Source organism: Carassius carassius, chromosome 38 (assembly GCF_963082965.1).
Source record: "Carassius carassius chromosome 38, fCarCar2.1, whole genome shotgun sequence".
Taxonomy (NCBI): domain Eukaryota; kingdom Metazoa; phylum Chordata; class Actinopteri; order Cypriniformes; family Cyprinidae; genus Carassius; species Carassius carassius.
The window spans coordinates 19442130-19464273 of NC_081792.1; the positions used below are offsets into that span (position 1 = coordinate 19442130).

General features: G+C 39.1%; 1 protein-coding gene and 1 pseudogene across 2 annotated transcripts; one reads left to right on the forward strand and one right to left on the reverse strand.

Annotated features, from left to right (window-relative positions):
- The first annotated feature begins 4074 nt into the window (after positions 1-4074).
- On the forward strand, positions 4075-4753 carry LOC132119194 (ras-related protein Rab-7a-like; annotated as a pseudogene).
- A 649-nt stretch (positions 4754-5402) lies between these two features.
- On the reverse strand, positions 5403-21052 carry LOC132119507 (host cell factor 1-like). 2 transcript variants are annotated; one of them, XM_059529541.1, is made up of 28 exons: positions 20906-21052; positions 19629-19808; positions 18346-18494; positions 17701-17861; positions 17408-17616; positions 17217-17301; positions 17018-17124; positions 16257-16436; positions 15734-16072; positions 15468-15610; positions 15170-15364; positions 14652-14870; positions 14460-14564; positions 14149-14362; positions 13936-14072; positions 13702-13834; positions 13362-13558; positions 11714-12572; positions 11067-11194; positions 10534-10866; positions 9485-9710; positions 9112-9378; positions 8821-8924; positions 8597-8734; positions 8307-8492; positions 7689-7986; positions 7526-7589; positions 5403-7070 (listed from the first exon to the last, which is right to left on the reverse strand). In XM_059529541.1, exons 2-28 carry the CDS (start codon positions 19798-19800, stop codon positions 7031-7033), a joined length of 5388 nt encoding a protein of 1795 aa, XP_059385524.1. In that variant the 5' UTR covers positions 19801-19808; positions 20906-21052; the 3' UTR covers positions 5403-7030. The 2 variants fall into 2 exon arrangements, with proteins under 2 accessions (XP_059385524.1, XP_059385523.1); XM_059529540.1 differs by having other exon boundaries at positions 9100-9378.
- Positions 21053-22144: the final 1092 nt, after the last annotated feature.

The following is a 22144-nucleotide window of genomic DNA, read 5'->3' on the forward strand; positions in this document are numbered from 1 at the left end:
CAATTTAACATGACCTTAGACGGTTTCATCGGACGCACGCGCCTGGACCTAAGTTAACTTCCGGTCTGTGTTGTGTATATCGGTCTGGCTGCGGTGCCTTCTACAAACGCAGTTAAAGTCAAGGTGATGAGTAGACTGAAGTTGGGCTCAGGTGTTTGTGCTGCGGGATGTGTTTCCCATACATTTATTTATTTTTGGAGACTCCCCACAATTTTAAAACTGATCGATTTTCAAAAAGGCTTCGTTGAATAAACATGAGTAACGTTATGTACTGCACGTTTAATAATAATAATTCCTTACATTTATATGTTTAAATATCAAAACGAGGCACAGGTTTTTATATCGCTGATATGTTTTTATATCGCGGTAAACTTGCATGTTATATGTCTGATAAAGCAGCGTGTGAGCATACAAGCTCTGCTTTGTTTACAGCTGTTACTGGGGAAACCTCTATTTCTCGCGCTTTATGTCTATGCTTTAAAACATCTCCTGCTGGCAAAGAATGAATTTGCATTTTCATTAAGTCTGCCTGATCCACGCAGCAAACATATTTTGTTTGTTATCAAAAAATATCTACTCTAGAGGGACTTGTCTGTTATTATTGATTCTATTTGGAAGTCTACCGGAAGTTAAGTTAGGTCCAAAAAGCGCGCATGCACAGTAACGTTTGTTTATGTTGTTGCCGTTGAAACCGTCTATAAACAGACTCCATTATATATGTTTAAAAATATTGCATTGCATTGGTCTCTCTATAACTCGAATAAAATAACTCAGTACAACTATGTGCATGCACACTTGTGTTTTGTGCTTGCAACCCAGGGTTTTGTTTAAGGTGCAATGTGACTGACAACAGTGACAGTGCATTTCTGTTAGTACAATGATATCCATTCCTGAAACCAGGAAGCCCTTAGATCCAGGTGCAAAATACACAATGCCGTGTGGATCCATAAAGATGTTTCAGTTGGGTGAGTGACACAAGACTCTGTGGGAACTGTTACTGATCAGGGTGGTGTGGAGGCCAGAGCAGAAAGGGCAAAAGGTTGGGGGCAGTTGTGGGTTCTTGGGGCAGCGTTCCAGTTCCAAGGAAAGAAACTTCCATGAAAGCAGGCCCTTATCTCTGCCTCACACAGCCAGCTGAGCGACTCCGTGTCATGAGGCTACAGCTCAAAGGACCGCCTCTCTCTTTCTGCCTTGACTTCATATTTTTATTTATATCCAAAGTTAGAATTAATTTGCTTTAGGTCATCCACATTTGTAAGTGTAATTGCCAACGAGTAGCTTCATTCCCAAATAATTACATATCTCATCCTCAAGACTCTATAAAATCATTTTTAGTCAAAAGTCTTATCCCAAAGATAAGTCCGAGTGAGAGGACACAGAATGCTTCTTGTCTATGGGTTGCAGACTGTAAGAGGATATATCACACTGAAATCATTTTTGGTCTGTCCCTCCTCCACACCACTTCATCCACAGCATATATAAGAATAAAGCTGTTAATTAATGATGCAAATTTGTAGGCATATTCACCATCTGTTCCCAAGGGGAATGTCTCATTTGTTTTTAGAATATTGGTTTTGATGAATAACAAGAAAGAAACTACAGTGGTTGTCCGATTCTTTAAGTATGCAATCTCACATCCTTGTGGTAGTTGCAGTTAATCGCTAACAATGTTTAAAAAGTTTGAGGCCGAAAAAAGTCTCTTATGATCACCCATGCTGCATTTATTTAATCAAAATACAGTAAAAACAGTATTTTAAAAACCCATTTGAAATCCATGGATGGGTTCCTTCAGAGACAGAATACATGTAACACTTATGAATATAATTCATAGAGAGAGTGAGGAATGGCATGCAAGACAGAGGTGAAATTCTAAACTTTCAAAGAAGAGGATGTGTACCTGACCTCAAAGCCACAGCTCCCATAAGTAATAGTGTGACTCAAAGGTACCAGCTAAGTTTGTCTGTGTTTTTGTGAGGTAAATTAGTCGAAACCACGTTTCAGTTAAGGAGAACTGGTCTCAATCTTCACTGTTACACTGTTACAGTTTTGGCCTCCACACCCTTAACTGACATAGAACGAGACACCTCCCATGTGAGGACCTCACATATAGCGGGTTCTGCCAAGTATTTGCCTCTATATTTTGTACTTTGAAAGCCAAAGGAATTATGAAAAGATACCCTTACAAAACTGTACTTGTATCACATGGCTACACTGCTGTACTTTTATGTAGAATATGGTAGTTAATACATGTATGTTACTGTATATGGTTCTCCAAGGAATTACAGGAGCATGTATACAGTGATCAAACAACGTCATTTTTGGCCTACTTCAAAAATGAAGAGCAATGCTATATGTCGACTTGTATTTTCAAATATCAGATCATAGGATTGCAATTGCAATAGGCTACATTTTTATTAGCCTACACCACGTTTAGTTTCGCAGGGTGTTTGTTTATCTTTTACTGTGAAGGTGGTTAATCGTTACCTATTTTGCCATGTTTTCTTATGGATCTGTGATATGAACAGGACATTACAGTCTGAAATACAGAACGAAAGAAGTGATGACCGAGATGAGATCCTTCATGATCTCTTTTCATTGAAGACAGCTTTGGTTATTTGTATCATGACACAGTGAAGCACACGCAAATCACACTTGAAAGTCACTCTTATCGGAAACTCTGGGTGAGTGTCTGTCTTAGAAAGTATTGATAGTGATACCAGTGAAGCATGTACATGTATACCCATGTGAAATTCACATAAAAGGTAATATGAACAACTTTTCCGGTTACCTATTACAGTCCAGAATAGCTTTTGCAAGAACAACAAACACATTAAAGGGTTAGTTCACCCACAAATGTAAATTAGGCCATAAATGATTCACCCTCAAGGCATCCTATGTGAATATGACTTTCTTCTTTCAGATGAATCTAGTCGGCGTTATATAAAAAATTGTCTTTGATCTTTCAAATCAGCCTGGAGCTGCTTCCGTGTACAACTGTTAGAGCAAGCTAAATTTAAGTGATTATTATGTTTTGAATATGGATATTTTTCTTACAAAAACACATCGATTCGCTACAGGAGGCCTTTATTCACCTCCCCCGATCCTCGTGAGACACTTTTTTTTAATGGATGGGCGCTTTCTATTTCACTTCTTTTGAACTGATGCATTGCAACAGTGCCATGAACTGAACATGAAACAGCTTGAAAGATCAAAGACAAATTTTTATATAACTCTGACTGGATTCATCTGAAAGAAGAAAGTCATATACATCTAGGATGCCTTGAGGGTGAGTAATTTATGGCCTAATTTTCATTTTTGGGTGAACTAACCCTTTAATGCTACCATTCAAATGTCTGGTATGACTATGACTGGTATCACTATCACTTTAATTTTGATGTTTCTGAAAGAGTGATACTTTTATTCACCAAGGTTGCATAATATTGATTTAAAAATACTGTAAATAGAGCTACCTCACATATAGCGGGTTCTGCCAAGTGTTTGCCTCTATTTTGTACTTTGAAAGCCAAATGAATGATGAAAAGATACCCTTACAAAACAGTACTAGTATCACATGGCTATTTATATAGAATATAAATAAATAAATGTTAACTAGTATCACATGGCTATTTATATAGAATATAAATAAATAAATGTTAATGTTTAAAAAATAATAATAAATACATATTTAAAACTGTTATTTTAATTTAACCTATTAGTGTTTTTGATTGTATTTTTGATCAATTAAATACATTTATTTTAAAAACGTTTCAAAAATGATTGCAAACTTTTGAACACCAGTGTTTGTGTGACCCAAAAACAAAAAACAATGCACTGTTAAACAAAAACAAGGAAGTACAGAAAAAACCCTAAAGTTTGGCATATTTGGTTCTGTAACTCAATGGTAATGCCCTGTAGTTAGTTAAAACCCTCTTAAATAATAGAAATATTAAATAAATAATTCTTGAACTAAAATAACAAAAGCACAAATATATATTGATTCATATATACATCTTCATTTGTATGCTGATCTATAAGAGTTTGGGATGTTTAATATTAGGATATTAATCCCCCACCATGGTCCCTCCCTGCAACATCAAGCCCCGCCCCCTTACTAAAGAAATCACTATTGATAAAAGATCAGTGATTCTTCAGGTGAGATACATTTACACCCGTTTATGTTAAACCAACAGTTTTTAAAAATAAAAGCAATCTTAAAAAAATCATTGACTTCATGTCATACACAGGATCCACAGAGAGTTTTCATCACAATAACGTGTTATATCTCAACTGACCGAATAGGGCTCTACAAACTGTGTCATGCAATACTCAGCTGTTTTTGCACCAGATCTGGGACACTGCAGGAACAGAGAGGTTTCACTCCCTGGGTACCACACTATATAGTGGAGCTCACTGCTGCCTCCTAGTGTTTGATGTTACCTCGTCCATCTCATCTCCTCTGATGCACTGGAAGTCTGGAAGAAAGAGTTCCTTGTGCAAGCATTCCCTTTAATAGTGCTTGGCAATAACATTGACTTGGATTATCATGAGGTTAGTCATCACAATTGAATTATGAGCTATAAGATCCAGTGACTTTGCTTAATAACTGATAGCTGGATTTGATTGACAGGTGTCCACTAACAAGGCCCAGCAGTGGTGCAGTGAAATCAGAGCTGAATATTTAGAATTTACTGCCAAAGAAGACAGAGCGGCTTTGCAGTATGTGAGTTCAAGCATTCTGTTTAACCAAGACTAAATCAGGATTCTTCTTCAGGATGACAACTACAGTGTATGATTATAATAAACAATGTTTTTTTTTCCATTAGTGTGGAGGCTAATATAGTTTAGTTCTTATTCTTGGTGTGAATGGGCCTTTAATCATGGAATCAGTCATTTCACTGATTCACTAAAGACGACTATAGGTGAAAATGCACATCATGACAATAACATTTTTGTTAAATGCTTAAATATATAAAATGTTTCAAGCGATAAAATTTCCAATCAACTACTACACTTTTCATCTACTAAAATTAACCATTTTAGTCTGTGTAAAATTAATGACATAAACATGATTTAAAGAATATTTTCATTAAAACCAAACTAAAATGAAACAATAACGCTGATCTTGTTTGATGCGTGTAAGACTTTTATATGAAACTAAAACCCCATGAACTATGTCATATGAATACAATGCTGGGACATCATTCCTTTATTTCAGCAGAAATATCTCCATATTAAATGCAAACGAGTTAACCGCCTTGTCCATTTAGCTTTCTGAAAAGAGTATAATCAAATATAGCTACTCAAATGGACTACATTTCTGAAAGACACTAGGGGTGGAACGAACTCTCAAGATGTGCTACATGAAACTAAAAGAAATTGGTCGAAATTATTCAGGGAGACAGTTTATATATTTCCTTTTCTTTTATAAGTCAAGACAAAAAAGGCAATCAGGAGATGACCAACATGTAAAAACGTTGTACAGGTAAATATATAAAAGGCCAGGGTATCATCATCTTGCATTATGAATGAACTATATTACAGCTGAATCTGAACTTTCACCAAGAGTGAGTAAAGCCATCCTCACCCACATGGAGACAGGTATACACTGAACATTTAGTTTGCATACCTCTCAGATAATCAAAGGAGGGGGAAAACAGTAGAAATTCATCTTCACATGGACAACTTCCTTCACAATCTAGAGCAGAGAAAATTTGACAAAGAATATGTTGTGAAAAAGTTAAGAGGAAAAGCCAGAGGAAGGGAAAAAGCTGAGTGTTTACTAAAAAAAAGGCGCCTTGATAAGTTGAGGAATAAAAAAAAAAAAAAAAAAGTTAAACAATGTTTTATGATTTTTACATCTCAAGGTTTGGCATACACAAACACAGAGTGGAATCAAGCATAGAAATATGCAGTAAACAAAGTAAAAGCCCTTCAGATGTTTACATTTGTTTACATCCTTTTCAGTTGCATCACCACTCAACTTGAGCACAAATACAATGTCTTTCCTTTAGTAAAAGTACTTGACATGAGAACGGCCCATCCAAAAGCCATTCTTCCCACAAACCCTTTAATCAAAGAGGATGGCCAGCAATTTTTAAAACAAAAACAAACCGAAAAATAAAAGTAGTGAGTTAAAAAAAAAAAAAAAAGCACATACACATACACACAGGAGAAAAGCTTTAAAAATACAAAAATAAACTACACAAAAGATCTTCTCCATCATCGCTTGCTAATTTTTTGTGAAGTTTTGAATTTTTTCCTTTTTTTTTTTTCAAATTTTCTTTCTTTTTTTTTATGGCAAATCTCAGTTCTAGCAAAGTCTCTGTCCTGCCGGTAATGTACTTCCATGGCCACGTCTTTATCTGCAGTTCTGCTCGATTTCTGCTTAATGCAAAAGAGCCCAGACTTCACTAGGAGGCTGGAGTCCAGAACAATTCCTTATGCAGATCTAATTTCACCGAGCCATTCAAGTGAAAAATATCCCCTCTTGTCTGAGGACAAGTGCTTGGTTTGTTTTTGTTTTCCACCCCATTTCCGTTTTTTCCCCTCACGTGAAAATTACATCACTCATCTCCAATCAGAATCATGTCCACACATTTACCGTGAACTAAAACTTCACACTCAAGTCCATCGCAGAAAAGAGAGCTTCTTCATTTGAGCCCAGCTAACAGATCAACCGATACGAATATCTTAAAACTGGCGTTTGAATTTACTCAAGCAAGATACGTGTATTGAAAGTAATGGGGGAGAGCAGGAAAGGAAGACTCTACAATGGAAAAAGCTTTTTTTTTTCACCTCCCACTCCAAGTATGTTGAAAAATACCCCAAAATATGCAATGTGCTTTTCTCCATTCACACTACTAACAAGAAAAAACTATTTCCCTAGTAACTGTATTCTTAAACACTATTTCCTTGTTGAATTTGTGCTGTTTGTGATGGATGGTTACAGTTGAAGAAGTGTTGGATCCGGATGGAGCATTAGGAATAGTGTAAGTCTTTCTGGTCTTGGAGGATGAACGGAGAGAGGGGCTCATTGGTCCATTCTTGCTTTCTTCTGACCAATCCCTTTCCTGTAATAAAACGTACAAGCATTTTAATACTCAACCATAATTCTACTACAGTTTAAAATTTCAGGGACAGTCGTTTTTTTAACACTTATTTAGCAAGGATGCATTAAATTGATTAAATATTTATATAATGACATTTGTAATGTTTTATAAATATTTATATTTCAAAAAAATCCTGAACTTTCTTTGCATCATAAAATCCTGAAAAAATATCACTGTTTCCATAAAAATATTAAGCAGAGACACTGATGATAAGAAATATTAGTATTTCTGAAGGATCATGGGACACTGAAGACTGAAGTAACGGCTGCTGAAAGTACAGCTTTGCCATCACAGGAATACATTACATTATGCATTAAAATTGAAAACGGTTATCTGAAATTGAAATAATATTTAACATTATTACTATATTTTTGATCAAATGCACTTATGTAATACTGAAGGCATGTGGCACTCACGTATCTGGTGAAGAAACTGCTCTTTTTGGGGCAGGCTTTGCAGAAAGGCCATCTTTGTTTGACTCTACAAAGCAAGAGGCAGTACAAAACAACTGTAAAATCTACCGTGTCACTGCCTGAAACAGAAAATACTCTCCCGCAAAGAAAAACAGAAAACCTTTACCTTGCAGCCATCGCACTTGTGTAGCCGGGCCGTAACCTTTCTCGTTGCGTGCCGCGATGCGGAAAATGATGGCGGGTTTGGTGGTATAGTCTATATGGGCGTTGGACAAGATGGAGGACTGGACCAGGCATGAGGGGTTTGGCCCACAGTAAACGCGCATGAAGGCAAGCTGGGCCGGGGCCGAGGGTTTCACCTCAGTGGTCTGGCTGCTCTGGATGGCCAAATACACAGAATACTCGGTGATCTTTCCTGATGTCACGGATGGAGGCTCCCATGTAAGATGGGCACCGTCTGGACTCTGAGGAGAGAAAAAAGTAAAGAGAGGATGCATTTATATGAGTGCAATAATTCATTTTCTTGTTGCATCAATTGAACATCCTGCTGATCCAACTGCATCGAAGAAACTAACACTTATTCATAAAGGACACAATAAATTGGTCTAAAAGAATTTAGAATTTGTTTTTACTGTATTTTTTTATATATAAAAAAACATCTGTCAAAATTTATATTTGTAAAACAAAATTAATACAATTCCTTAATTTTTTACAACATTCTATTTATCATAACACCATATGTAACAACAGGTAAATCAAGTGCAAACTAAGATTTGAGGTGTACCTTGCTGATCTTTATGGCACATGGTGCCCCTGGGAAGCCTGGCAAACAGGTCTTGAAAGCAGATATTTCAGAAAAGGCTCCACGGCCACATGTGTTTATACCCGCCACACGGAACTTATAGGCCGTCCCGGGCTGAAGGTCCACCTTCTTCATCTGGCTGTAGTCAGGTATTGTGCCAGAATCATCCTACAACATAATACACAAGTTCTGTCAGTATATTTACTTTTACAAACAAGCAATGGTGTAGAGTCTTAAAATACTGTTTGAAGAAGAATCTCATTGTGGCTCACCTCAACATAAGCAGAGTCATCTGCAGGCATGTAGAAATGCGTTACAACCATATTGGTGACTTTGACAATGCCAACATCATACCACTGGTTTTCTTTCTTCACTTGAGGTTTGACTGTAACAGTGGGAGGGTTTTGTTTCTGTGAGGAAAAACAGAAAACGGGATTTTACAATATTCTTTCACATTCAGTGCATATTACTGTGACTATTTACTTATGAAACTCACCACAGCCACAATACCATTGGCCACTTCAGTCAAAGCTGCAGCTGCCTGCATTTTAGCTGGACTGGCAACTACTGCAGGTGCTAATGTGCAGGATGGAGCCAAGGCTACACAGGGAATAAACAGAATCTTGATGTTTTTTTTTGTTTTGTTTTTTTAATAAATGTGAAGTTTTTATCTGTAAGCAGGTTTTCATTAAGTTTCATTAAGTTACTGAGAATTCAACTATAATAATGGTTAAAACAACTAATTTAGTCTATACTACTGAAAAGTAACATGAACCTTCACACATACTCTCTGCTGAGGTGCTGGGCAGCAGTCCCACTACTGTACTAGTGGCAGCGGCGGCGACCTCATTGTGTCCATTGCTTTCTGAGGAGGGATCATTTAGGCTGTCAGCCGGAGCCAAGCCCTCTGTGGGCAGTGCGGCCTGAGCAGCAGCTTGCTGCTGGGCTGCCTGGAGCTGCTGTTGCTGCTGAACCAAAGCCGCTAGTTCCTGCTGGGTCAGAACGATGGGTATTGTGTGGGTCTGCTGGTTGTCTCCTCCAGCATCACCTGAGCCTGACAGGGGGATAAGACCCAAAATTAACTACTGCAAGCTTTGGATTTAATATGAACATACGCAGGTCATAGGTTGGGATTTTGTGGATGAATGATGGTGACTCACTCATAACAGCCTGCTGTGCTGCTTGCAGTACAGCCTGAATGGCGAGGGCCTGGGCCTCCTCTGTCGCTGCAGCCTGGGCCGCTGCCTCTGCGGCTGCCGTGACGGCCAGCTCCTCTGGGGTCAGACCAGTCACCATCAGTGTTGTGGGTTGCCCTTCTGACATCAGCTCTGGTGGCAAGGCCAGTGCCTCGGCCTGTGATGCTGACACCGCTTCTACACCCTCCATCTACCCCACAAACAAATAAATAAATAAATGAATAAATGAAATACAGGACATTTGAACCAGGAGTCTGGACTTTCAATGTATTTGGATAATTCACACCTTGGAAAAAAAAACTTTTTATAATCCCTATAAATATAAAACGGTAATATTTTACCAACATTTTAACATTAAAAAATTCTTATTTTTATTAAATAAAAATTTAAAAATAATATTTTTTTGCAAGTTAGTTTGAATTCACCAATTTATTTGCAATAATAGCTGAAACAAACCAAAAAATAATTATATGAAGTTGAATATGAATACATTTTTACTAGATCTAAATTAAATTTAATTAGCAATAATAGCTGGAAAGTTTTGCTGAGCATTTTACTTGAAATAAAATCATTTATCTCTAGAATAAAAATTAATTTTTTTTTAATTTTTCAAAGTCAAGCACTAAATTAATACAAAAATTAAAAACTAAAATAATAAATGTATACCGTATTTTTCGGACTATAAGTCACACTGGACTATAAGTCGCATTTATTTAGAACCAAGAACCAAGAGAAAACATTACTGTCCACAGCCGCGAGAGGGCGCTCTAAGCTGCTCAGTGTAGACTACAGGAGCACTGAGCAGCATCTCTGGCAGCATAGAGCGCCCTCTTGCGGCTGCAGACGGTAATGTTTTCTCTTGGTTCATTTCTCTTAGTTCATTTCTCTTGGTTCATGTCAAATTAATTTTGATAAATAAGTCGCACCTGACTTTAAGTCGCAGGACCATCCAAACTATGAAAAAAAGTGTGACAGTCCGGACAATACGGTAGTTAGAATGCAACGGACTGTACCTCTGCTGTAGGTAGTTGCTCCTGAGCTGTTCCTCCCTCTGCCATGCTAGAAGCGTCATGCTCCATGGGCACTGCCCCTTCCTCCGCCTGGCTCTCTGCCTGCATGGCTACTGCTATGGCTTCTCCCTGGAAGTCACTCGGCAAGGCCGCTGCCTCTGCCTGGAAGTCACTGGGCATAGCCACTTCCCCCGCCTCTGTCTGGAACTCTGCCTGCATGGAGACTGCCTCCGCTTCAGCCTGGCCTTCTGTCTGCAAAGACTCTGCTTCCGAACTCTCCATAACAACCGGCTCAGCTCCGGCCTCTGAGGACGACTCCGTGATTGAAGAGATAGACTGCAGGAGAAAGACAGAGAAAGAAAAACTGCTGATGTTATGAATCCCCCTTTCTTTTCAACCCTCTCCAACCACCTTCAATATGAAGTCCCCCACTCGCATTTAACCTCCGTAATTGTATGCATCAGTTTCAAAGTCTACAAAAGTATACAAAGTCTCAGCCTATTCAAAGTTTAGATCTCAAAATACAGGCCACTCACCGGAACAGCTGGTCCTGGTAGAGGTGTGGCCTGTGTGACTATGGTAATGGCTCTGCTCTGGGAAGCTGCAGTGGAAGGCAGGCCTTCTGTACTAGTGGTAGATTCTGATACTTCATCACTCTGTTGGGCTAAATGTGCAAAAGAAATTGTTACAATCAACTTATAAAAGACATAAAAAGGACAAATTGCAGGAAGTAACTGTGCGCATGTCCAATTTTGTGCATGAAATCGGTGTACAAATGTTTCCACAAATCATGATTCATCAATTTACAATTTATTCTAAATAACCCCCCCCCCATCAAAAATAGAAACAACTGAAACCACACGTACACAAAATTTACATTCTAGATTGACCTTAAAATTATGTTGAGAAGAAATTTTATACATATTTCATCTTGGGAAATCCCTAATATGGATATGTTTGGAGACTAAAGTTATATGCAAATGACTAGCCTCAGGCACACAGTCATCAATTTCAGAACAAGGCTAAGAACAAATTAATGTGCGTATGGACTTTTTGTGAATTAAGTGGATTTTTTTTATTCTTGTGTGTATAAATACAAATAATCCGCACAATTATTAGCAAATGAGACCCAGTGAGTTTGTAAATGTGCATATTTATCATATCTTCAGGAATTCTAAAGTACCTGTTCCTTCATCAGTCTCCATACTGCAGGTTGCAGTGGTTGCCGTGTTGGTGGTGCCCGTCTCGTGGGTCTCACAGGGTGGGTTGGAGCAGACCTTCTGCACCGTTCCTGTTTGATTTCCGCCCATGTTAGATGATGCTGTTGTTGAGGTGTTGGTGGTGCCCGTCTCGTGGGTCTCACAGGGTGGGTTTGAGCAGACCTTTTGCACCGTTCCCGTTTGATTTCCGCCCATGTTAGATGAAGCAGTTGTTGAGGTGTTGGTGGTGCCTGTTTCGTGGGTCTCACAGGGTGGGTTGGAGCAGACCCTCTGGACAGTGCCAGCAGGAGCAGTGCCCATATTTGAAGATGCTGTGGTTGCTGTGTTGGTGGTGCCTGTTTTGTGGGTCTCACAGGGTGGGTTCGAGCAGACCTTTTGCACCGTTCCGGTTTGATTTCCGCCCATGTTAGATGACGCTGTTGTTGCCGTGTTGGTTGTGCCTGTTTCGTGAGTCTCACACGGAGGGTTGGAGCAGACCCTCTGTACAGTGCCCATGTTGGCAGATGCTGTTGTGGCGGTGTTTGTTGTACCCGTTTCATGCGTTTCACAGGGCGGGTTGGAGCACACTCTCTGTACTGTGCCAGCTGGTCCAGTGCCCATATTTGCTGTTGCTGTGGTGGCCGTGTTGGTGGTGCCCGTCTCGTGAGTCTCACAGGGTGGGTTGGAGCACACTAAAGTAACATTTCCAGAAGCATCGCCTGCACCAGACTCAGTAGAGGTGGGCTGCTCAGAGGTGGGAGAGGCCAGGATGGAAACAGGCAGATCTTGGACAGGCTGAGCCTCCACACCACTGGGTGTAGTTATGAGAGTCACCTGGGTGGGCTTGACACAAAAACAGATTTTGTTATATTTTTCAGTAAATTAAGCTAATATTGTGAAAACTATTGATTTTAAATACAATTTTACCAAATTATATTTTATATAATTAGCATAAAGTTTCAATCATTTGCTTTATTACACATTAAATAACACTACAGTTCTAGTTTTCCGTCAGTATGACTAATTGAAATAAATTTTATTCACAGAGGACACATTAAACTGATTTTTATAATTTTATAATCTTATAGAATATTTACATTTCCAATAAATGCTGTGCTTTTGAACATTCTACTCAAAAAAAAAAAAAAATTATATATATATCTATATATATGTGTGTGTGTGTGTGTGTAAAATAAAAATTAAAAAAAAAGTTACCACAAAAATATTACCAGCTTTCAACACTGATAGCAAGAAATGTTTTTTGAGCAATCATCACAGAATGATTTCTGAAGGATCATGTGACACTAAAGACTGAAGAAATGGCTGCTGAATATTCAGCTTGGCCATCACAGAAATAAATAAATGTTTTATAATATAAACTCTTCAACTGTAATATTACAAGATATAATTTTTTATGTATTTTTGATTTTAATGTATTTATAGGGAAAGAAAATTAATTGCAAAAATTATTTCAGTGAATTGTTGACCTGTAATTATTTTGAAATATAATAATTTATAAAATATATAACTTTAAAGTACACTTGTATAAAAAATAAATTACTTAAAGATAAAATGGTTGCAATACTTAAGAAATAATTATATACAAAAAACCTCTGATTATCTGGTTCTAACCTGCATGGTGGAGGTGACAGTGTTTAGGTTGCTTTGGGCAGCTGACACAGCGGTAGCAGTAATGACCTGGTTTGAAAGGGTGGCAATCGTGCCCAGAGTGGTGACGGGAGTAGCCAGGGTGGCATTGGCACTGGCTAAGCTTCCTCCAGCTAAGCTGGTAGAAACAGTTCCTGTGACTGTGCCAAGTGTTGTTACACCTTGGAAAGAGAACAGACACGGCAAGAAGGAAATATTTCAATCATTCATAATAGAGGTTGCTGAGTTACTCTTGGCACAGAGACGAATGCAGTCTTTTAACAATGAACAATTACTATTGACTTTACTAGGTTCATATCCTCACCAGTTGTTCCCTTGACAACCAGCGTGGTTACAGTTGGCTTGACCCCAGATACTGGAGACACAAGACGCATGCCTCCCATCGGCAAAGTGCGAAGGATTGTTCCAGGCTGACCAGGAGCTCCCTTCAGAACAACCTTCAGAGAGGAAAAACACAACCCATATAAGAAAACGTGTCTTGAAGCTCTACAACGGCATCATGTTTTTCATTTCGCACCAGATATTCTGAACCAAATACCTGTGTTAGGCCTTGCTGGCCAGCTGCTGTACCAATCTTAGGCACTGCTGTAATGATTTTGCCAGGAGTTCCAGATGTCATCACCTTTGAGGTGATGATGGTAATTGGGCTCTTCACCCCTGTACTACTAGTCAGGCCTACAACAGAATACAGACACTCGTTAAGCCCAAACAAAGCCACCTAAAATAATATTTTACACACTTATTTCTTTACCTGCAGCTCCCTGCTGTAAAGCAGACATGGGGATTGTTTTGAAAATAGTGGTGGTGCCTGGTTTGGTGCTTGTGGGGGACATGCCACTGATACCCAAGATAGTGGGTTTGTTTCCGGTGCCACCTGCTTGACTGGTGGTAATTATGGTGGTTGGCTTTCCATCCGCAGACGTTACCAGTTTCAGAATGGTGCCGGGTGGGAGGGGACCCTTTGTCTATGGAATAAGAATGACACTGAAGTTCAGATTCTTTCAAATTGTAATTTATGTGAGCGCCTGAGAGATTTAACTATATACTATAGGTTTATTGTACCTGTATAATTTGAGTCACTGGGTTGGAGGAGGCCTGTCCAGTCACAGCAGTTGTCTGCACTGGTTTGGTCTGTACCACTGACATCACCTTGCCCAAGCTGGAAATCTTAAAATAAATAAATAAAGATAAATAATACTAAACCAATTCTATGCCGCCCTAATTTCTCCTATGCCAGAATTTACAATACTGTACCAGGTTTCCTCCCATGGAAAGTGGGCTCTTAACAAGAGTGATGGTCTTGGTGACTCCACCCACCATCGTGGTCACAACCTGAGCCTGCTGGGCTACGGTTACTGTGCCAGACTTGTGCACGGTGATGATGGGCCGAGCAGCCGTGGTGGGACTGGACACTGTCGGAGTGCCCACCTGTGCAGCCGCAGTCTTCAGCATGCGAGTGGCAGGGTTGCTTACCTATGACAAAATAATTGCGAGTCATTAAACCAGTGCTGGCCAAGACTGCAAAATAGCTTGCAACATAAATATGTAATTCAGTTGACGTACATTTACAGTCATGTGTATGCTGGCTAATGCAAGTTTTGAATTCAGAACATTCAATCATAATTTAGAGGTGGAACCATTTAGGTTTTGCTGTTTTGGAGTCTTTTTTTTTTTATTCAAGCGTTACCAAAATAGGCCCAACATGAAAAATAAAGCCCAAGGGACAAGAGGCAATATGAAGAACTACACAAAGTGACAATCTTAAGAAATACCATGACAGGTGATCCCACTTTAACGGTGTTGGGGAGAGTGGTGGACCCAGGTGTCACAGCCACCGTTTTAACAATTGTGGCCCCAGCCGGCACATTGAGAAGAGTAGCTCCAGGAGAAGGAGGGATTTTCTGTGTGGCTGCAGCAGCTGCGGCCAAAGCTGCCATTCCACTCATCTGAGGGCTGCTGCCAATGGGCTTAAAAAAAAAACAAAAAAACAAAGTGGAGTACACATTTAATTAAAACAATTTATGAAACATCAACATTTTTACATTCCAGCTTTACTTTTTCGCTTCATACCGTTCCTTGAGTGGTCTGTGTTGGCACTACCATGCGAACACCTGCAGGAAGAGATGTCATAGTGACTGGGGATTTTCCGGCCTGCCGAACAGTGACATACGACGTCCCGGTGCCCGACTGAGGGGCTGCAACTTTCAGAATAGCTTAAATATAAAATAAAATATATGTTAAACTTACCGTTAAACTCAGAAAGAAATTTTTAATTATACTGAAGTATTGAGTAAACAAAACATTACTGTGCTATTAACAATTTAACTAATTGGTACCTGGGCCCCGTGCTGTTGAGGCAGCCACAGGACTTGCAGGTGTGCTGGGCAGGACTGAGGCTGTGGGAGAAGCAGCCTGGGGCACGAGGGTGAAGCCACTTTGCGGCAGACTCTGAGCAGACGGTGCAGCTGCGGCAGGCGCTGGACTCTTAGGCGAGTTTCCAGGGAGGGATGGAACAGCGTTGAGGGATGGTGATGTGGCAGCAGTGGCTGCTGGGATATCATATTTCTGAAGCTGAAGCAGGTACATGTCTGCTGTAGACACTGCTCCCCAGCTAACCTCTAAAGAATTTGTGTTGGCCCGGACAAGCTGTACCCGTGAAGGGGGATTAGGTCGCTCTGCAAGAAAATGAACAATGCCAAAAAACAGTCAAATTGCACAGTTCAATACAATCAACTGATGCAAAAAAAAAATATTAAAAAAAAAAATTACTCTATGTGAATCATTTTATGCATTTGGATTTTTGATGAAGCAGTTTAACTATCTCAGAAATGCTCTATACTTAATCTCTCTCGCACTCACCGGTCTCCAGGTACCAGAGATCTTTGCAGCACACCTGATTGTTCCAAGCTTTGCGGTACCCATCCCGTCCACTCCAAACATAAAGTCTGTTGTTAATACCAACAGCACAATGTCCTGCTCTTGCACGTGGTATGTTGTCCTCCAAAGTGTCCATCAAAACAGTCTCCCATGACAAGGTGTCTAAAAGAAAAAAGGATGCTCTTTTTTTTTTTATTTATTTTTTTTACACATTTCAAGGATATGGTATAACATGACAAACTGCAATCAAAACAAGCTGTTTGGGCCCAATCCCAAAGCCCTATTATTTCACATATAGTATTGTCACAATACCATAACTTCCTGTAGATACCACTTTAAGTGAAATTTCACAATCTTTAATACAATTATGTTTTTACAGATAATTACAGAGACAGGCAGTAATAAGTAAACAAAGAAAAGAGTTAACATTATATTAGTACATTAACAACATTAAAGTAGTATCAGGACACATTTACACTTATCGCACAGACTAGATACATTTATCAGTAATTGTTGTAAAAGTTTCTGAAGGATCATGTGACACTGAAGTAATGGCTGATAAATTCAGCTTTGCCATCATTACTTAAAATAAATTAAACTAGAAAACAGTTTATGTTATATATTTTACTACATGACTGTTTTCACTACATTTTTGATCAATGAAAGTAAATGCAGCCTTGGTGAAGAGACTTGGTTTAAAAGAAAGATATTTTTATACTACATGTACTTAAGCAAAAACATACCCAAGTTCAGGCAAGCCAGTGTGTTTGTACACTTCCATTCCTTCTCATGCGTGGCCACCTTCACATCATCCATCACCAAAGGAACCCAGCCACCAAAAACATACATTCTACGAATTAAGGTATTAAAGGTCAGTAATGCCATTGTGTGCATTTAGGGAATTCCTGTGGTGATGCAATTCTAGATTACACTGAAACTCACTTGTTTGTAATCGTGGTGGCTGAGTGGAGGCTACGGGGAAGGGGAGCTACGCCGCTTATTGCAGGCTTGTTCCAGGTCAGTGTATCTGAAATGCAAAGAATGGCCTAATTATTGCTTAACCTAATTGACTGGTTGGATTAATGACCAATGTTTGACAAGCACCACATTAAAAACAATGATAACCTTCATACCAATATCTAAAGTCCAAAGATCTCCCAAACGGCAACCACTCATTCCTCCGTATATAACAAGACGGGACTTCTTAGTAGCTTTTTCAGTATAAACTACAGCAGTGTGGCTCTCTCTTGGCGGAGGAAGTACACCATACGTGACCGGTATATCCCAGCCCACAGTGTTGGAGCCCGGACGCAGCTCAAGGGTATAAAGGTCATTCAAATATCTGGAAGCACACATAAGTGAGTCTAGAAACCAAAGAGCATATAAATATTTACTTCCTGACCACATTTCTATATGATAGGAATACCTGGGAATGTTGTTCTTGGGGTCATCGCTGTCATTGGCAAGCCCCCCAAAAAGATAACACTTGTTGCCCACAAGAGAAAAACTGTGGCCCAGGCGAGGGCATGGTGGTGCTCCACTTTTAGGGGCTTTTGGTTTCAATTTTTTCCATTCCCATCTGCTTGCCTGATAATAGGAACCAAAGGAAGAGATTTTAAAATCACTACGCATCACACACTTGCTGACTATGTGAACAGATAAAAGAGGAAAAACTGGGTATTATACACTAAAATGACTGAGGGCCACAAATTACCAGACAGCCACATCTTTCCAAATACAAACTCACACAGAAACATGCGTCTCACTGTTCAGACACACATTACAATAAAAACAAATGTGTGCCTTAAAAGATGGCTGTAAATATCAAACATGTTTTATCATCTGACTGGTTGGAATAAAAGTCTGAAGCTAAAAATTCAGAGTCTGTGCCTATCATACATTGTCATTTTCTGTGAAATCTGTCAACTCTGACTGGCCAAAATCATCAGGCCAGGTATATCTTTCAGCAACTAACATTGGCTAACTCAGCCTGCAAATTTGGGCAAAAGTTGTGTAATGTATTCAACCTTTAGTCACATAACAAGAGTGATTTTAAATAACTTTTTCTTACCTGTAACTCATAAAGGTCATTGCTGTACTTTCCATATTCCACCATTCCACCAAAAGCTAATAGACGAGTGCCATCACATACAAAACCATAAGCTGCACAGCCTGGAGGAATCTCTCCACGAACAGCTGGTATGAACCACTGGTTTGTAGCTGAAAAAGATAAATATACCCTATTTCATTATTCTGTCAATATTTCAGTGAAAAGGTGTAGACGACTTAAAATAAAGCTCTCTTGCAGTTAAAAAGCACTTTCTAATTGTCAAAATAACAAAATGACAAAAATCAAGGACAAGGGAAGACATGACCAACAGAAGAACAACACATCGCGCCATGACATCTTAGGTCAAATAAAAGAAAAACTAAACCACAATGAATCTGAGGTTAGCGACAGATCTTTTTGTCCATATAGCGATACACATCCAAGTGTGACAGATTAATGAAAGAAAAATGTAGGGTGGGAACTTGGGTTTTACAGGAGACACTTTGATTTTGAGACCAAAACCTCAAATGACGCTGTATTAGAAAAAAACCCTTGCATTACCATTAACTACTTTTTGTAATTTGATGCAAAGTAATTTAATACAAAGTAGTTTAAATGAACATATATATTCACTGAATTGCAATTCAAAGAACTGAAAAGTCACGCAACAGAGTAATTTGATTGTTTGGCTTTACTGGGAACATTGGTAGATAAAGATTTCACCATAACCCACTTAATGAATATTATTAAATGTAATGTGTGTGTGTGTATGTGTGTGTATATATATATACACACACACATACATACACACACACATCAAACTTCTTACAACTCAACATCATAAAACATGTCTGGAAATATCTACTGGCAGAGTATGGTCTAGTGCAGCCTAATTTCCACAATACTACTAATGTCATTGTGGGCTCAACAGTCACACCGAAAGATAACAAAAAGGCGCACTGGTGCAAGTGCAGGAGGGGGGCGTGCTCGTGCGCGTGACGTCCATTTTTGTTTTCTGGCGCCTTTTCCCGTCGAGCTGCAAGCGACACGCAGTGCGTCAAACGTCGCAATGAACTCGCAGAATGTTTTACAGGTTATACTATGCGTTTAATTAATATAAGACATTTTCTCAGAGACGCAGACAAATTCACGACAGTGACTTCAAGATAAGTCGGCCCTTCATCATTGCCCACAAGAAATATAATAATGAAAGTGTAGTGACAAGGTAAACACGAAGCACACAAACGTTCCTCATAAAAAAATAAATAACAATAATAATTAAAAAAAAAACACATTTTACTCACCTGTATTATAAACGTGCAACTCGTCAACGATTCCTTCGTTTCCTCCGCCGAAAACGACCATGAGCTCCTTGATGGCTACGGCTCTGTGTCCGTGTCTCGGTCGGGGGACCGGCCCGGACCATCCCTGAACCCGCTTCCATCGCGGCTGCAGCGGAGCTCCGGTGGACGTCATGCCCTTTACTGGGGAAACAAGGCAATGTACTTCAGAGACCCTTAACAACTACCGTTTGTTCTGTGAGCAATACAATACAAAATAGAATGGTGTGTATATATTAAATAACACGTTCTGAATATAGATGTGCATTGTTATAACATTACAGTAGTGCCGTCGGAATCCCAAACACTGGGTTATTCAGAAGTTTGATTAATTCAGGAATGCCGCCATTGTGGCGCTTGCAGACGGGCTAAAAGCCGGCTAGATAACGTTAGTCTAAAAGAAAACGCGTGCAGCAAGTTGAGCATCGATAATTTTATACACCAAAAACCAAACAGCACCATATACCAGATTAAAAAGTCACATCTTAAAATTACATTGTGCAGTTAGATGTCCCCGATGCAGAAAGAGTATCAACCCATGGAAGTCGCCATCTTGAAACAAGCCTCCGCCAGTCTGAAAAATGGCGGAGCGGCAAATAAAAACAATTTCAGTCAACTAAACAGCAGGTGTAAGGGAACAAACCCTCTACTGACTATTAAATGAGAATTATTCAAAACCCCATCCGCAAAACACCGCGAAGGTAAACAAACATATCATATCGGAGAACAACACTCGAAACGCAGTCCCCGTTTGCTGCAGAAGACTATTTTCATGCCCCTCTCTGGGAGTCGCCATCTTGTCAACCACTCAATATAGCAACAATACTACATTTTAAGGGTGCAATTTTATTCAAATGCAGTGTTAAATAAAACCACCTCCATAGTGCAACAGTTTCCAAGCGGTTTGGGCATTTAAGCGAAACTTTTAAGCCTGCATGAATTCATGTTACAGCAGCGCAGTGTAAACGGACATCTAACCTCATTTCACCAAAACATCCGCAGATAAACACGCAAGACCAAAGGCATCCCGATACATACTAGTGGAAGATACGTCCGCGCAAATCCTCCAAGCGAAAACTATAGACTGGTTGTCTTTTATTCAGTTCATGCCGCCCCGGTGTAAGCATCCATCTTGTCGTCAAATCAGCTCCCACAAGAAAAATGGCGGCTAAGTTTACGTTCGCCATCAAAAAATACACATATCGGCTAAATGCATTCTGTTCGCCTAGAGTCATACGTACACGATTCGTTTTGTAGTATCCGATGAACTGTTTCGGTGGTCTGTTTTTTAAATAATAGCCCAGGTTCATCCGAATCCGTTAAGAAGTATCCCCTCTCATGCCTGCCTGGAAGCCGCCATGTTCCTGACAATGTTCAGCCGCTCGTGCAGCCACCAGTAACAAATATGGCGGAACCACCACGTCCCTCTCTAGAGCTCCCTGGAAAACTCGCTCTCACAGCTCAGATATACAATCCTGATTTACTTTATCAATTATTTTTTAATTATTATACGCTATATGTATGAATCTGGGATCTACTAAAACTATTCAGATAATTCCCACATATTTTTACACTTTATGTATTAAGGGCTTATTGTCCCACACTAAAGATGGCGATTGAAGTCGAAGATTATTGTTATATATTCTTTTTATGACACATTTCTTTAATTCTTTCTTTGTGAAATTAGTGTATTCCCAAAAATGCATGATAAAAGTATTATTATGTTCGAAGAAAAGGTAAATTTGTAAGTTAGGCACGAATGAATGTAAACTGGGCTTCTATTTTCTTGAAGCAACGCCCCCCCAAATACTTTATCGTCTACATGAAGCCAATGTTGTTATCTTCCTAAAATAGACACATTGTTAGGAAAAAAATGGGGTTTATTTTCTTTTCTTCTTCCTCTTTTTTTATTTTTTGTAAACCCGTGCAAAAATTCCTGTGAACTACATTAAGGAGATTTGGATAAAAGCTGTCAAATGCATAAATGTAAGCTATCTTAGGGTCATTCTTAAAATGCAGTGGCAAACGCCAGGCGAAATTGAATTTGTGCATGTTAAAACGTTCATTTACAACATAATCCAAGGATCCCTATTTAAAAAAACACAGATTTAGTTTCAAGCTCAATTAAATATGTATTTTAAAACAAAAATCTAACTTTGAACAGTTCACAAATTTTTTTTCACCCTATTTAATAAAATTGCTGTTGCAGTTGAGGTACGCTACTTGTCGCTTCAAAATTAAGAAAGACAGTTTATATACTTATTGGACTAAATATAAATGAAATAGTTGATATATCTAAGCAATTATTGATTGTTTCTTCATTCTTTCTAGTGTTTTTACATGACAAAATTTGTATTCAGTAATATAATCTGATACACTTGGCTTAAAGGTATAAAAAATAGTTCATCTTCAGTTGCTGGTCTCCATTGACTTCCATAATATGGAGAAAAAACACGTCAGCTAAAAAGCCCCACGAAACA